Source organism: Furipterus horrens, unplaced genomic scaffold (genome assembly GCF_987537825.1).
Source record: "Furipterus horrens unplaced genomic scaffold, mFurHor1.1.pri manual_scaffold_11, whole genome shotgun sequence".
Lineage (NCBI taxonomy): Eukaryota > Metazoa > Chordata > Mammalia > Chiroptera > Furipteridae > Furipterus > Furipterus horrens.
Genome location: NW_028327181.1, coordinates 60,322,196 through 60,340,000, shown reverse-complemented (window position 1 = coordinate 60,340,000; position 17,805 = coordinate 60,322,196). Strand labels below are relative to the sequence as shown.

Genomic DNA, 17,805 nt, shown 5'->3' with positions numbered 1-17,805 from the left:
AATAAGTGGTAGAGCCAGCATTCAAAAAGCCACATACAGTCTGGCTCTTAATCTTTCCATTATCTTTGACATTTTTGAAATTCTTAATCATAGGATATATATATTTATGACACTTTTGAAGCTCATCTTTGTTTCCTGATTCATGCAGTAAATTAGATTCCCTGGTCCACTATTTTATCATGAAACTTCAACCTATTAGTTTATAGAATAAATGTAGAATCTATTTATTTATTCATCCATTTATTTGTTTATTCTTGAGGCAACAGCTATATAACTTTCAAGGTTACATTATAATTTGATACCTGTATATACTATATTGTACTCGCCACCAAAAGCCTAGTTTCCAACCATCTCCATATATTTGACCCTCTTTAGCCATTTCACCCCACCCCCTTCTCTGGTAACCACCAATCTTGTCCATGTATATGAGTTTATTTTTGCTTTATTTTGTTTAGAAATTCTTTTGGAAAGAAGTACTTGGAAAAATATGCAGGTATTTATTTGAGTGCCTTCTATGCACCATGCACTGTGCCAAGTGGATCCAGATACCTGGATTTCCCTACTTTTTGTTGTAAAAGTACCCCTTTACCAAAGTTAGCTACCTATAAATTCATCCCTGAAACGGTTTTTGGGGAGAGTTTCCAGTGTATGATACATAAAGGCACACATTTTACAAATCAAGAGAGCACTTGGTTTCTTTTTTCAGGTTCCTGAAAAATGATAGGCTGAGATTTGGTTTAGTTTCCCCAAAAAGGAAGGAAATTGAAGGTGTAAATAATTACTACTTATAGGCATCAGAACTACATTTGCCTGTCCTGGCTCAACAAGTTGGTTGTAATTCTTAAGTTTAGAATAGACAATAGTGACAACTCCTGAGCTATCTAAGTTAAAGAAGTTTCATTTATTTATGCCGACATTAAAACTCGGTTCTGATTTTAAGCTCTGTGAAAGAAATAGGTTTAAGCCAACAAATAAAAGTAAGATGAGCCCTGGCTGGTGTGGCCCAGTGGACTGAGCGCATGCCTGTGAACCAAAGTGTCACTGGTTCAATTCCTAGTCAGGGCACATGCCTGGGTTGCAGGCCGGGTCCCCAGTTGAGGGTGCGTGAGACGCACCCACACATTGATATTTCTCTCCCTCTCTTTCTCCCTCCCCTCCCCTCTGTCTAAAAATAAATAAATCTTAAAAGAAAAAAAGGCTCGACTTATTTTTTAAAAAAGATGAAAGTTACATATGTGGATAACTGAAATTTATTTCAGAGTCCGGAATCTTCTTCAGATGCTTTCAAAAGTCTGAGTATTCTATTTAATAATGTCTGGAAAATTAATCAACTTAGAAAATGTAGAAAAATTAAATACAAGTTTTAAATGTGCTTTTAATAATTCCAGAATTTGAATTTCTTTTTATTGCAGCTCAGATCGTCTTATAGAAGAGACAATAAGGTAGGAATATTTTTTTGTTTTACTTTATTGTGGTTTTTTTTTTTTTTTTTTTGCACATAAAACTTTATAATTAGAGTTAAAGTTAACTCATCCTTCTTAAAGATGAGACTTTAATTATGTCGTAATGTATTTTTACTATACCTTCCCTTGTAAGAGACATTTGAAGCCCAAAATATTTGTTTCCAGAAATACTAGAAGTAGATTTACCTGAGTGGATTTTTCTGATTAATTTACAGTATTCCCTCACTTATCACAGGTATTACGTTCTAGACACACACACACACCCCACGAAGTAGGAACCTTACATTTATTCTACACTCTTAAGCCTACATAACTTTAACAACATATGTATACAGTAACGCAAAATCCCGCAATATAGTGAAAAATCTGCGATAAATAATTAAATATAATATTTTTTAAAATCCTGCGATACACTGAGGCTGCAATAAATGAACCACAGTATAGTGAGGGACTACTGTATATTCAGTTTTTTCAGCCTCAATCTTTTTATTCTCATTTTCTTAATGGAAAACAATCTTAAACATGTGACTTGGTAAATGTTTTATTTATACCATTTATGTACACTTGATTTCAATAGCTGTAGAAATTCTACTGTGGTAATATTTAGTATTATCTGTAATAACATTGAAAAGTAGTTTCTTGCTTCAGGTAGGGACATTTATTTTTTGGTTTGAACTGCTTAATTCTCTAGGTTTAGTGAATTTTTAAATACCTTTTTTATGACAATAAGAAGGTATGTTAGCTAGGTATTGTCTCTACACTTCAGAATTTAGCAATGTCTAAAGCATTGTTTTTCAGGAAGGGTAGATTAAAGTACAAATATTGGTATCCTTACCATAGGCCTTGGTATTGTGCTCAAGTGCTTTACATGCTTTGTTTTATTTAATCTCCTCCGCAACTTGAGATAGACACCAATCATTAAACATTTATCTCCAAAACAAAAAAAGAAATTAAGTAATATACCTCTGGCCACATGACTAAGAAATAATATTGAAGATTCAAGTCCTCAAATCTGAGTCTAATTCTAGAACCAGAGCTCTATCTAAACCACTAGTCTATTTACCATCTTGTATAAAGAGTACATGCTTTGGGGTATGATTTGGTTTGAAACCTCACTGTGCAATTATTATATCTCTGTTCTTGAATAAATGACTTGCGGCCTTCATTTTCTTATGTGTTTAAAAACATGGGATTGATGATAATACCTACCCAGAAAGGTTGTTGTGAAGATTAAAGGTAATATGAGTAAAGTGGCTGGTACAGTGCCTGGCCAGTACTAGGTAATCTGTAAACAGTAGCTTATTATTAATACCTTCTTTTACTTTTTATTTCGATACCATTTCACATTTTAGAAGAGTTCCAATAGTACAAAGAATTCCCATATACCCTTTATTAGATTCCCTAAATGTTAACATTTTGCCACATTTGGTTTTCCACAATTTTTTTTCCCTGAACTACTTGAAAATAAGTTGCAGAAATGTTGCCTGTTTACTCCTGAATATTTAAGTATTCATAGCCTACATATTTATCTTGTTTATGTGTATGGATTCATGGATTCTTATTTTATTTAGTGGGTTATAATGTTTCTATTACTTAGTAATAACCTTAATAAATTATAACCTTTTATAATACACACTTATATCTGGAATTTTGTTTAAATTACGTGCACCTGCATTTTCCATCTCAACCTAGTTTTCACAGAATTGCCTACTTGTCAGCTGAAGGGTCTCCTTGCAATCCTTTCTTGCCCTTTCATCAGCACATGAAGTTGCATCACATGTTGCCAGAGAGTTTTAAAGTTTCCCTGTTGTAACCCTTTTCCTTTTTTTCTTCTTTTTATTTCCTCCTCTTTCTGCCTGATTTTCTAGGGCCAGGCTGCCTTAATTAAGCTTTAAATTCAAAGCTGGCGTATTTAAAAGCCGGTACATGAGTATAAAAACTAGGCGTACCTCATAGGATAGGAACATTTGAGAATCATTGAATCACTGCTACTATTATTTTGCCAATTAAGAAGCAAAAAATATGTAATTAGGCCTTTATTTCACTAGTTCTTTTTGTGTCAAAATATAATAGGTATCATACATGAAATTTCACTGAATATAAAGCTGGTATGGTTACTTATGGATAATATCACAATTAAGTGTCAAATAATTATTCTTACATGTTCTATATGTAAAAATTTACTCCTTTTGGAGACACATTTTAAAAGTACACAATTTAATGTAAACTTCATCAATTTGTTGAAAATACTAATATTTTAATATGTATAGTCAAGTATTAACTGTATAACTAGTGTTGTCTTTTGTTGAAAAAATATGCGTCTGAATAGTTCACAAAATAAGTAAGAAAGTTGAAGTTCCAGTAAGCACATCAATGATTTATCGTTCTAAAAGCATTGTATATTATTTGGAGCCTATGTTTTGCCTCTTAGTATTTGACCCTTGAAATAACAGCCTAAATCTCACTCAGCTTGACTCCAGATGATGGTACAAGATAGGAAAGTATGTCTAGATATACTTTGTGTGGTACTGGAAATCATGCATATTCAACAAGATAATAACATAAAGTATGTTGATAATATCCATTCTCCAAGGAATGCAAAGTGCTTTGCGGAAATTATTTTTTAATCTGCTCTACTTCTGAGTCAAAGTGCCTGCAAGTTGGTAATAGTCAGTTTAAAAAACAGAGACATCATTCAAAGATAGGCCTCAGATTACTCAGCCCAATTTCAATTGTTACTTTATATAAGAGATCATAAGGTCAATTTTGAAATACCCTGTAAAGTAAATTTACTTTAAAACAAGCACATTTTAAGTGTATCACATGCTGTCATAGACGTACACTTAAACTGCAAAATGGTGAATAAGAACTAATGGCATAAAGGACATTATTAGTTTGACTCTTTTTGTGCTCTTTTTGTGTTTTGGATTCTAAAATTCAATATATTATAAAGTTAACATTGCCTGCTTCCTTTTTCTCTAATCTTGATTGATTGTTCTCTGAGCCTATTAACACTGTTCTGGTCTTCAGATGTTCTTTCACCATTATCCTAATTTCCTTTATTGGATCACCTATTTCTTGGATTTGGTGTCTTCCACCTTCTTAGTTTATTCCCTCATTTATGCTTGACCATGCCCTTTAGTAGCTTCCTGAGAAAGAACAGGAGGTAAATTTTATGGACTTCCCACACTCAACGTCTAAACAAGTCTTTATTCTGTCCATACTCTGGTTCATTGTTTAGCTAAGGTATAGAATTCTAGGTTGGAAATCATTTTGAAATTTTGAAGGCATTGTTTCCAGTATTGCTTTTTAAGTCCAATGACAACTAAAATTTCTGGTCCTTTGTATATGATGAGCTTTTTTTCTCTGAAAGTTTTTGGGATCATCCCTTTTCCCCTATATTTTGTTTGTCTTTGACCTCACCATGATGAGCTTGGTATGCATCTTTTTCAGTCCATTGTACTAGGCTTTTGGTAGGCTCTTATAATCTGGACACTCATCTTCAGTTTTTTTTTTTTTGTTTTTTTTTTTTTTTTTTACCTTTTCTGTTTCTATTGATACTGTTTTTCTACTTTCTGGGAGGTTTACTCAGTTTGTTGATTTTAGAGTTTCCTGAGCTTCCTTTATTGCCTCTTATTTCCTCAGACTCACTTTTCTGTTTGCTGGTTGGTTTATTTAGATCTCTGCCTTTTATGTTAAAGGCTCTCCTCAAATATCTGGTGATTCTTGGCTCTTTGTTTATATTTGAGGGTGAGGCTCCAAAATCCAGTGATTGGAAGCTTATCTGTGTGCCTGGTGGTGAGACTTGTTGAGTGTTAGGCCTCACGATGGGTGATCAGGAAAGAACCTGGCTGTTTCACAGGGGACTTCAAAATGTCAGTGCCTTGAGGCCTCTTCTCCTCGGTTAGGTCTTCTCCTGAACTGGTGGCAGTCATCTAACCTCATGGTCTGGGGAAGGTAATTTAGGGCCTGACAATTCTTTGTACAAATTTTCACAAATTTCTGTTTTTATCCCTGTTCCACACTTCTGCCTTCAGATATTCCCGATCCCTTCAAGTCTTGAACTTTTCTAAGATCTGGAAAAAGCCTTTATTAATCATTATTTGACTCATAGCATTGAGGTGAATAACAGTAGTAAATTTAGTGCTGGTGATGTTATTAACATTTCTTAATCAGGTGGAATTCCTCTAATTTTCTTTATTAGATATTTATATATCATGAAAGTACAATGTTCTTATTGTAACAATTTAAACAATTCTATAAATACATAAGGTTCATCTCTTGGTATTGCTCCTCCATTCCTTCCCCCTAAAATACCTTATATTAATTGACTGCTCTGTATCTAACACCTTTCTTACTGTCATACAAATATAAACAAAATTATTTTGTTTCTTGAAATAAAATAAAAAACTTATATCTGCACATTCTGTGGATTGCTTTGATGATTTAATATATCACAAACATCCCTCCAGGTTAATAGAGTTAATACTAACTTATTCTTTTTAATAACCAAATATTATTTTGTATGTTTATACCATAATCACTAAACCATTCCAGTGTTATTTCCAATTTTTTTGTTTTGTCTTCTTTTATTCCAAACAGTGCTTTTTTTTTTGTTCTTTCACTGTTGCAAATACTGTTTCAATAAATATCTGTTTATATATCTTCTTAAACACTTTTGTTTCTTTGCCTTCTCAAATCTTGAAATTTCGGTTTTGATTCATTTGTAATTTGCTTAGAGTACTATCTCTAGCATTTTCCTTCAATAGTCTTGCCAAGTCTTGCCTATCCAAAAATGTGTTCAGCCAGCTCTCAGATAGCAGTGACATGCCGAGTGGTAGTGGATGGCCCAGCAATTTGTCCTCCTAGCAGCTGGGCATCAAACCAGCTGGAAGACTGTGAACTCTGTTTATAGGTCTTTCTGGTTATGTGTGGCGGTCCTTGTCCAGCTGCAGGGACTGGGGGCAGTTCAGTCACTCAGTGTAGCACTGTCTGGGCTCCTCAGAAATGCAATGAAATCTAGGTCTTTGCCTCAGGCTGGAAGAAAAATCTAGTCTGCCCTGCCATGAGTTCGCTGGTCTGCCTCACTTGGGAGAGTGTAGCAGCATAGCCCTCCCTGGCTGTCTTCCCATGGAAATCTCGAGAGAACTGTGGGCCTGATGGACTCCCACAGCTCTTCTGCGTCTGTTCTTGTATTCCTCTGTGGGGTCAGGTGGGCCATAGATGAGGTCAAGAGTTTGTGCTCTTGCCATCATCTTCCCAGAATCTCTTCCAAAGCAATGGGCCTTTTTTTTTTCTTCCTAATGTGTCAGATATTTTCAGAATTACTCAAGAACATTCTATTTCTTATTGTTCTTTTTAAAATTTTATTAAATTTATTTAGGTGATGTTAGTTAATAGGATCATATAAGTTTCAAGTATACATTTCTATGATACATGATCTGTATATTGCATTGTGTGCTCACCCCCAAAGTCAAGTCATCTTCCGTCACCATATAATTGGCCCCTTGTACCCTTTACTGCCGTCTATCCCCCTTCCCTCTGGTAACCACCATACTGTTGTCTGGGTCCATGAGTTCCAGTTTTATATCCTACCAATGAATGAAATCATATAGTTCTTAGCTTTTTGTGACAGACTTATTTTGCTTAGCATGATATTCTCAAGGTCCATCCATGTTGTCACAAATGGCAGTGTTTCACCTTTTATTATGGCTAAGTAACTTTCCATAGTATGTATATACCATATATCTTCTTTATCCAGTCCTCGGTCGAAGGACATTTTGGTTGTCTCCATGTCTTGGCCACCATGAATAATGCTGCAATGAACATAGGACTGCATCAATCTTTGCAAATAAAAGTATTCAGGTTTTTCAGGTAGATAACCCAGAAGAGGGTTTGCTGGGTCATATAGTAACTTTATTTTTAATTTTTAAAAATTGTTTGTTTATTTTTAGAGAGCGGGAAGGGAGGGAGGAAGAGAGGGAGAGAAACATCGATGTGAGAGAGAAACACTGACTGGTTGCCTCTCCTACATGGCACTCTTGTAGGAGACCGGGGACCAGTCACAGCAACACAGGCATGTGCCCTAACCAGGAATCAAACTAGCAGCCTTTCACTTTCTGGGATGACACCCAACCAACTGAGCCACACTGGTCAGGGCTCTGTTTTTAGTTTTCTTAGGAACCTCCAGGCTCTTTTCCATAGTGGCTGTACCAGTTTACATTGCCACCAGCGGTGAATCCGGGGTCCTTTTTCTCTACAACCTCCCCAGCACTTGTTATTACTTGTCTTAACGATAATGGCCATTTTAGCAGGTGCGAAGTGGTATCTTATTGTAGTTTTGATTTGCATTTCCCTAACAGCTAGTGAAGTTGAACATCTTTTCATATATCTGATGGCGTCTGTATGTCTTTGGAGAGGTGTCTTCAGGTCTTCTGCCCATGTTTTAATTGGATTGTTTGTTTGGTGTTGAATTGTTTGAGTTCTTTATATATTTTGGAAATTAACCCCTTGTTGGAGTTGTTGTTTGTAAATATCATCTCCCATTCATTGGTTGCCTTTTTGTTTTGTTGTCAGTTAAGTTTGATATAGTCCCATTCATTTATTTTTACCTTTACTTTCCTTGCCTTTGGGGTCAGATTCATAAAGTGTTCTCTATGACCCAGGTCCATAAATTTAGTACCTATGTCTTCCTCTATGTACTTCATTGTTTCAGATCTTTTATTTAGGTCTTTGATCCATTTTGAATTAATTTTGTGCAGGGAACAAGCTGTAATCTAGTTTTGTTCTTTTGCATGTGGCTTTCCAGTTCTTTTAGTTCCATTTCCTGAAGAGACTTTCTTTTCTCCATTGTGCGTTTTTGGCTCCTTTGTTGAAAGCTATATGCCCATATACCTGTGGTTTTATTTCTGGGCTCTCAATTCTGTTCCATTGCCTGTGTGTCTCTTCTGCCAGTCCCATGCTGTGTGTTCATATGAAAATGGATACTGACCCTGCCCTATAGGATTTTAATGTCCAGGACAATAAGACTTGAAAGTTAGTAATCTTGCCATTGATAACAAAGACATTAACTGAGATTAAAGTAGTTACATGAAAGAGACTATACTCTGCAGTGACTTTTTTCCTTCTCAGCTGTTTAATGACCTTTGTTCCTGGCTTAGAAATCTAGCATAATGTTGCATGTGTGTCCTAAAATCTTGGTTGGTTCTCAAGGAGACTTTTGGAACATAACCTTTTCATAAATTGAAGTCTGGTTGTACGGGTATTTTGTGACATGTTACACTTCTGGTTCTGTTTTCATGATTGCAATTCCATACTTCCCCCGGCAGTTTTCCCTGATTAAGGATGTTGTAGTACCTGGCCCCTTTTCCAGCCGTTTTAAAAAGCTCTTGCAGTGTGTGATTTGTCTGTTACTGTCTTATTTCATTTGTTACTTAGAGGGAAAACCACAGGAAATGGTGCACTGCCTTCCCAAAAAGATAACCAGAGGGTAGGAGTGGGCGCATAACAGTCATTTAGAAAAAGGACAGTGGGAAGGTGACTTGGGAAGTTTTTTTGGTTTTTTGTTGTTTTTTTTTCCATTTTCCTGCCTAGCGATTTTCAAGATGATGTTGTTCCCCTTAGTTTTCTGTTCACTTTGAAGGGTACAACGGATCCAGGTAGGATAATCTTAAATGACAATTTAATTTTTCTCCCTTGCAGCATTGCTATGGCAACAAAAGAAAATATGACTTCACAGAGAGGAATGTTAAAGTCAATTCAGAGCAAAATGAACACTTTGGCCAGTATCCTTTTTGAAAGTTTGAAATCTGTGGCTCTTATGGGGGGAACAAAATCTGTGTGTGTGCTTTCCCCTCATCACCCGCTGTGCACCCCCCGCCAGCAGGGTGCCGTCCTCAGTAGCAGCAGAGGCCCTCACTGATCACAGAATGTGAATGTACCCTGCTCTCCTTCATGAAAGCGCATATTGTTTAGTACCATACCGAAAAGATGGCACACCAGAGGTTTATTGTTGTTAGGCTGAGAAAAAAATTATGAATGTGAATTTTCAAATTGTTCACAAAACTTTTACTTTTCAAAAGCTCTCTTACCATTGTTAGAACTCCACACGTACATTATTCTTACCTAAACATCATAAATTATATGCTGCTGCTTTTTTTAGTTTGGAGAGTAAGTCAGATGGTTAGAAGGGGAAAGAAGGAGGCAGTCAGACAGATGCGTAGATGAGTTGTAACTGCTTACAGAGAGCACTTCCGTTGTGACTTGATGTGTGCAAGCTGAACTCCAGGACAGATTCACTGCCTGTTCGTTGTGACCGCCACCTTAATTCTTCAGTTTCCCAAGGTAAATTAGTATTAACTGATACTGCTGAGAAACCCGATCGGGTAACTGATAAGCCTCCTACTCTGAAACATTTTGTTTACTAAGAAATCAAGCCTTTTAGGGGAAAAAAGTTTCCTTCCCCAGTGACTTAAGAGGAAATATAATTTTCAAAAGTTTAGTATCTTCTCATCTTGGATAATTTAAACTCACTTTTAGTTTGATACTTGACTTGCCCAGGGAAAAGAATACTCTGAAATATATTGGTATTGTCCAGTTTTTTGTGAATTCTGTTCTGAAACCACCCATCCAAAATAATTTATATTTTATATAGGGCTACACAGTTTACACAGTATTGTTTTAAATACTATCTCACTTTATCAGTATCACAAATTACAATCATTTCAAAAGAATGTGTGTGAAAAAAATCAAATAAAGTGGGTATGAGTTAGGACCCCATAGAGAGATAGTAACAAACCGAATTCAGACTGACTTAGGGGGAAAGGGAAGGAGTTAATTTATTCATGTATCTGTAAAATTCAGGGGTAGATTTTGGCTTAAGGCATGGCTGGATTCAGGGCCTCAGGTTTTATTATCAAGAATCTGCTCTTCCTCTCTCTGCTCCCCCTCTCTACTCCATCCCTTACTTCTGTTCTCTGGTGTGTTGGCCTCGTTTTCAGGCAGGTTTTCTCCTCACAGTGATAGAGGTGACTACCAGGTCACAACTCCCCGTGGAAAAGGGGTTCTTTTCCAGCAGCTGTGGCAAGTGTCCCAAGAGGACTGTGGTTGCCGCCAGCTTGAGTCACTTCCTATTTCTAACCCAGGCACTGGCCAGGGGGAAGGAGTGTTCTTCCTGGCCAGCCCTGAGGCTGAATGTGTACCTGATGGCAGAGGACAAGGGCAACTCCATCCTGACACATGGACTGGACTAGATTATTGTAGAAGGGGCGAGGGGAGCTTCCCTAAAGGTAAACGGGACGGAAATAAGTCCACTACAGACAGGGTTTACTAATGCCGAACATTACCATACTTTCCCTAGGCAGGTTGTTGATCCTTCTTTTACCAAGCAAGGAAAGAGTAAGCATTTGCTCTGTATGAGATTTATACCTTGTAAAAGTTTCTGCCTGTTATTTTATGCTTCCTGCTCTTCTACATTTAAAAAAATATTTCTGCAAATTGTTCTGTTTTCAATACTTAATTCAAAAAACACATTAATGCCTATAGTATATAAAACTATTCTAGATGCACAGGGCAATTCATCATTAGAAGGAAACATGGTTCTAATCATACAGTATGTAGAATATGTAAGTATACAAATATAATCTCTGCTGGGAGTCATTTGTTACAGAGAAATGGAGTGAGGCTTCACAAGAGTAGGGATTGTTACAGCTCCTTAGTATCCTAGGTGATTTTGTTGGTGGTTTTCTGACCTTGAAAAAATACTTCTATACACCTACAGGTGTATAGGCATAAACCATTGCTAGAAATACAAAACAATATAGTATGTAATTTGATCTACAATGCACAAACTAGTAAGCGTATGAAGATATTTTGAAATACTAAAGAAAATACAGCTGTAACTGCTATAAAAGCCCTGAAGTCGAAATTTTCCTTTTTCCTTTTGTGTGTTCCCTAAATAGGACAACTAAAGCAGTTTAATCTACTTTCCTACCATGTCCTACCTACTGATGCAAAGTAAAAAAAATAATTTTTTTTAATAATTAACAGTGCCTGATTATACGGACCCTAGAGTCGTTCCCACCAATTGCCTGAATCCAAGGGAACTTATCACCCCGTGGGGAGAGGAATGGTAGGCTTCAGAATCCTCTGGCAAACTTTTCAGTCTCTTGAGAGAAGGGATAAAGAGAGACAGAGTGTGTGTGGTGGGGGTGGGGGCGTGAGTAGGAGAGAGGGAGAGAAAGGGAGCAGTGGGATGGAATGGGGGTGGGGCTGTGCATCTGCCTGCCTGCCCTGCAGGATCCTCTGTTTCTGACCACCCTGACCTTAATACATGGTAGCTATCATTATTATTTTCTTCTTCCCCACTCTCTGTTAATTCTTTTTATTCATGCTTGTGTACTGTAGTGTACTATGATACTTGAATGTGTTAGGAACCTGGGCACTTCAGTTTGGGCGTGTGTTTGCTAAAGACTGCACTCCCTCGGTGTGATTTCTTCCCATTACTTATTGTTTCTGGACTCTCCTGATCTCTATCTTTGCGACTTCTGTGATTTCACTACAGAGGCTTCCAAATATGACCTTAATAAAGATTTCCTAAAGATCGTTTCCCTGCCGTGAACAGCCTGATCCAACGCATCAACCTTAGGAAGCGGCGAGACTCACTCATCCTGGGCGGTGTTATTGGTGTCTGTACCATCCTATTGCTGCTGTATGCTTTCCATTGATGGGACATCTCCAGGGACTCTTGACAGCCACCGCTTTCAGGGCCTGATCTGGAATAAGAAAAAGTAGAATGGAGACATCAACTGTCCTGATAATTAGCGTGAACAGCAGGATTAATTCAAGACTGATACTGCTGGACATGGTCAGTTTGAGCGGAAGCCACAGTTTCTCTGTGCTGTTTTTTCTAACACACACTTCCTTCTGTTTTTAGTTTTAAAAAAAGAAAAATAAGAAAAAGTTTTCAGTTACTTCTGTCTCCCCCAGAGGTAAGTAAACCAATCAGAAACAGAGTTTCTGTGCGTCAGTGATAGTGTTGAAGGCTGATGACGAGCCAGGTCTCACAGCTGGACTGACTCTTCAGAAAACCAGGTCTCTATAGCCAAAGACTGCTTTCCTCTTAGCTGCCAGATTGGGTTATGAATAAAAATAGTTCTTTTCCTTTTATTTTATACTCATGATGAAAAATCACAAGTCATTTCTTGATAAATTTCTACTCTGTGTCTCTAGCTCTTTTGGTATTTAAGGAAAATTCCATTTTTCACAGATTCTTTGAGATGCTGACAGGCCAGCTTCAACAGAGGTGAGGTCGTCTGAAATGAGAAACACTGCAGAAAAGCATTTTTCTTTCTTTTTATCATGTGCACACTGGGGTTAACTATTGCTGGGAAAATGTCAAGAATGACAGGCTTTTTCTAAGGAGTCAATTATTGTTTTGATTTTTGTTTATTCTATTGTATTAATATTTGCTACTATGAAAAAATGCAATCTTAGTTCTCCCAGGACAAAAGAAACTAATAGCCAATGTCTTTCGATGCCACCAGCTGTCTCCATCACGTCAGGAGTTACACTGACGGCTGAGTGAGGGGACAGTGCAGTTCTCTGTGAGATCTGGTAAACAAGACCCATGTAAAAAAACATTGATTGGGGGTCACCATTCAGACAGTTCCATTTGTAAATGCTTCACGATTTATGAGCAAAAGTTTTAAAAACTACCACCTGATGTAACAGAAATTTTATGTTCTGTGAAAATCTATTCATTCCAAGTGTGTTAAGCTTTTCCAAACATCCAGAGAATGGTTTCACTGTTGAGGGTGCATGTGACAGAATCTGTCTCCGTCTGTATCTGTCTTCTGTTATCATCCCTGGACAGTGACAAAATGTTAAACCACCCACCAGAATTCTTTTCAACTTTAACCATTTCTCAGTTTCTGTAAATTCATTACTTCTCTAACTAAGCTACCACAGATAGTTTGAAGACGTCCAACATCTACACTCTCCACCAGGGAAGAAGGCTGCTTTTCACCACCGGGATTTATTATAGTATTTACAGCATTGGCTTCAGAATGTGCCACCAGGAATAAAAGGATATTAACGTGTAGTTCTTAACTACATCTTAATGTGTCAATGGTGTGTGTTGTTCAGATGAACTTGATATGCAGGCTGGTGGGTAGACTTAACCCACGGTCTGATACAGAGACTGAGAGGTTTTTCATTCTGGGGTCAAAGTTTTATTATGTTCTGGGTATGAAAGGCATTTGATATATTTTTTTTAACTATGGGTTTTATTTTTCTAAATAGGGGTTGATTTATCAGTAGTTGATTGGAGATGCCCTTAAAAGAGAGTTTATGTTTTCCCAGTGTGGACTTTCAAGGATCAGGGAAGTTCATTTATTACATTCTCTGTTGGGAGAACAAAATTTTTCTCCCTTGACACTTTATTATCTTTGATTTTTCAAAGGGCCTTGATTGGTGGTTGTACCTCAGCTAGAATTTATGGGACTTGGGTTGCTATATAGTAGGCATTTATATAATCTTAAATACTATAAATAAAATTATTTATTTAATTATACTACCAGTCTTTTACTGGTGTCATCATTTGGTGCATTCGTTGAAGCTGGTGGTATGACGGTAAAACTAGAACTGGAGCTAATCTAGCTTGCTGCAGCCAAGCAGGCAAACACTTTTGATGACTGATAAGCCTTTCCATTAGGGTTCTGCTTAAATGAAGTAATTGAATTGTGTTGGTTATTTTCTTTATGAAGATAAAGAAATTAGTCCTTCCAAGGAAGCTGAAAAGCGTGATGTCGATGTTGGTGCCAGATAGGTCTGACTGACCTCCCAGTGCTGTAGCCCATAATGAGGACCCAAGGCCAAATGCAGATCAGCTAGGACAGTGCTCATCCTTTCCTCATATTGGTCCTTTATTTGCAGAAAGAAAACCTAGAGCAAGGGAATAGAAGTGTGCCATTTATAAGGAGAGGCTCAATTTGGATCCCACAGTAGCTGATTTAACACGTTAAGCACCATGTCAGTCACCAGTGACTGGCACTGTACTCTCCGTTCAAACCGCGTCAGTCACTGGTGACTGACAGTACACTTTTCTAAAGTATTTAGAAAGCATTTCTAAAAGAATACAGAGTACAGATTGCGGTAAATACAAGAAATACAGTATTCCCTCACTTATCGCGGGTATTACGTTCTATACACCCCGCGATAGGTGAAAATCCACGAAGTAGGAACCTTACATTTATTTTAGTATTTATATATATTTTAAGGCTTTATAAACCCTTCCCACACACTTATAAACCGTTCCCAGTCCCTTATTAACCTTTCCCACTCCCTACTTTTTCCACACTTTTATAAACACTACTTATGTTCTTAAACATATTCTACTCTTAAATCTACATAACTTTAACAACATACGTATACAATACAGCAAAATCCCACAATATAGCGAAAAATTCGCGATAAATAAATATAATATTTTTAAAAATCCCACGATACAGTGAGTCCATGATAAGTGAACTGCAATATAGAGAGGGACTACTGTATATCTGAAGATATACATGCAGTCTTATCACAACCTGACACAGATCTCCGGCCACCAGCTATCAGTGAAATCGGGTATCGGGGCTAAACGGGAAGGAAGACAAAACAGCCTGGGTGCTCAACGTGTTAAGTCTTTCAGTTTCATTTCAATTAACTTTTTTAACCATCTTGGTTTTTCTCTTTTTTGCTCTCCTTACAAACCTGTTGCCAGGCTCAGGAGCTAACAGTAAGCTACTCTTAGAGCAAGTCAGAGCAGAAGGAATTTTCTATTCTTAGTCCCACTGTTGCCTCTTAGGGGACATAATCTCCCTCAACCATTGTCTTATATAATGTTCTTTCCTTCTGGGATTTTTTTATAACCACTCAAAATTTCCATCTTACAAAAAGTATGAAAAACCATGGCAAAATAAAGGCAGAAAATTCCAAAAAGTATACTTCTGAGATTTTAATATGTGCTGGTAACTTTAGTAGAAGTTTGATCTGTTACTAAAGTTCAAGCCCAAATATCCAAGTGCTTTAGTCACTCTGTCCTGGCTGTATCTACATTCTTTTTTATTATTCTATTAGATGCTGAAGGATTCCCTGCAATCTGCATTGCTCACCTTTTACTTGTCTAATGTTAGAAAAGGGCTTTCCTTCTCCAGTGTTCCTCTCTCCATTGTACCAAAATTCCCTTTACAGAGAATGTCATTTTCCAGACTGCCCAGGCATGGGAGGGAGACAGCTCCTGAGAATGGAGATGGATGATGAGGGACATCATGAGGGCACTTTTTGTACTTAGAACCAAATATATTTACTTTAATTCTTTTCTGTTGGATGCTGAATGCATCTGAATAGAACAATGAACTTATTGAGCCTTTTGGCCTCTGTGGAATTGAGGCACCTTGGACTTGCATTCCCATCATTAATTTTCTGTTTCATTGTTAATAATCTCTGTTTGGTGAAAAGGACTTTAAAGAACTAGACCAGCCTTATTGGTTTCTAATACTTTATGTTTTATAATTAGCCAGATATGATTTCCTGGAAATTGGGTTTTCTAACTTGTAATATTGAGCTAATGAGGATAAATGGCCATGTCTAGTGTTACACTGAATTTGTGGCAAATATAACTAAACAGATGGATTCTACTCAGAAAAAAAGGGTTGCATTTCATTCTCCTTTTGGGTGAGGGGTGGTTTAGCCTGGTCTCCAGAAAGATTGCAGAACTTTACATCATGGTCTTTATAAACTAATCTTTGTTATTCCTTCATAAGTCTGCATATTCTTAAGTTTTATAGAGGAAAAGAAAATAAGGAAGGAACAAGTGACTGTTTTAAATCCTCACTGAGGATATGTTTATTGATTTTTTTTTTATTTTAGAGAGAGAGGAAGGAGGAGAGGGAGAGAAATATCAGTCCCTGTATGTGCCCTGACCAGGGATAGACCCACAGCCTGGGTATGTGCCCAGATTGGGAATTGAACCCATAACCTTTGGGGGCATGGGACAATACTCCAACTAAGTGAGCCACCTGGCCGGGGCGGAACAAGTGACTCTTAAGGATTTTAATTGGATTAGAAGCTGAGACAAAGCTGAGCCGTGTCTTGAGAGCTCTTTCCCATTTTCTGTATATGCAAAGTCTCACTTTAGTATCAGAGTATTTGCATTTATTGCCATCCTATTAGCTCCTAGAGAGGGAGGGAAATCAGTTCCAATCACACTTTATCATGATGGAAGATGTTTTCTCATGAAAAATGCCAATACAGGTTTCTAAAAATCTATTCCAAATGCACTTTCTAATTTTTTTGCTTTTAAAATGGCTTCTTGGAACCAGTTTAATTGTATTTGTATTTAATTTTTGTTCTCATTTAATGTGCATTTTCTGACTGTATAGAAGAAGCTTTGTTATGTAATTTAATAATAAATTAGAAATCTAAATGGTTGTGCCTATGGTTGTTTGTATTAGAAGAGTACCATCGAGGTAGTTTGAGGTAGTGATTGTGAAGTCTTTGGTTTTGATAAGTATTTCTCATGAGGTCCTGAAACCCAGGGTGAATCAGTACAGGTACTGAAAATTGAATCACCTTTTATTCCAAAACATCGTATGAATATTCCACTAATTTAGCCCAAGAAGTGAAGAAGTCTCTTATCAAAATGAAACTTCAGAAGGTGTGATGGGAATGTAAAATTTAGAACAATGCAAGAAAGATGTTCCTACCCTCCCTAAATAATGACTTTTTATCCTATAGATCAGAACTGGATTCTCTACCCCACCAATGAATTTGAAAATTTCCCTATTTTCTATTACCTTTCCAAATGTTATGTTTTCTGGATCCCTTTTTAAAATAGCGGTATAATTGAGATATAATGCACCCTTTTAAAATGTACTGATGGGTTTTAAGTATATTGTGCAACCAGCGCCACTAACTTCAGGACATTTCATTACCCCAAAAAGAACCATGTTCCCATTAGCATTGACTTTCCATCCCCTCTGTATCCTTTTTATCTGACCGCACTGTCCTCCCTTTCTTGGCCACCCCAGCTTTTCCCTTCCGTCCACTCACATGGCCTCTAAAGGGCCACCTCTTCCTTGGGATTCATTTTGTGGCTACCTCCCATGTACCCAGCCCTGGATGTGCACACCTCCACATGGATCTACATGAAATCCAGCACCACCTCGTGAGGCAGCCTCCTTTTTGTACAGATAAGGAAACCAGTCCGGAAGGATTAAGTAATTTGCTCAAAATCAGAGTGAACATTTAAGCAAAGATTTGAATCTTGAGGGCTTTCTGATGCCAACGAATCTTGTGTTCT

General features: G+C 37.2%; 1 protein-coding gene across 2 annotated transcripts in view; it reads left to right on the top strand.

The window, feature by feature from the left end:
* The window catches only part of GOSR1 (golgi SNAP receptor complex member 1), a 37,147-nt gene extending 24,456 nt beyond the window's left edge, over positions 1-12,691 (top strand). For both annotated transcript variants that reach the window (XM_090292106.1, XM_090292105.1), the window contains exons 7-9: positions 1,413-1,442; positions 9,165-9,247; positions 12,063-12,691. In XM_090292106.1, coding sequence (XP_090148232.1) covers positions 1,413-1,442; positions 9,165-9,247; positions 12,063-12,187 — 238 coding nt within the window. In that variant the 3' untranslated portion in view covers positions 12,188-12,691. The remainder of the gene's footprint in view (positions 1-1,412; positions 1,443-9,164; positions 9,248-12,062) is intronic.
* Positions 12,692-17,805: the final 5,114 nt, after the last annotated feature.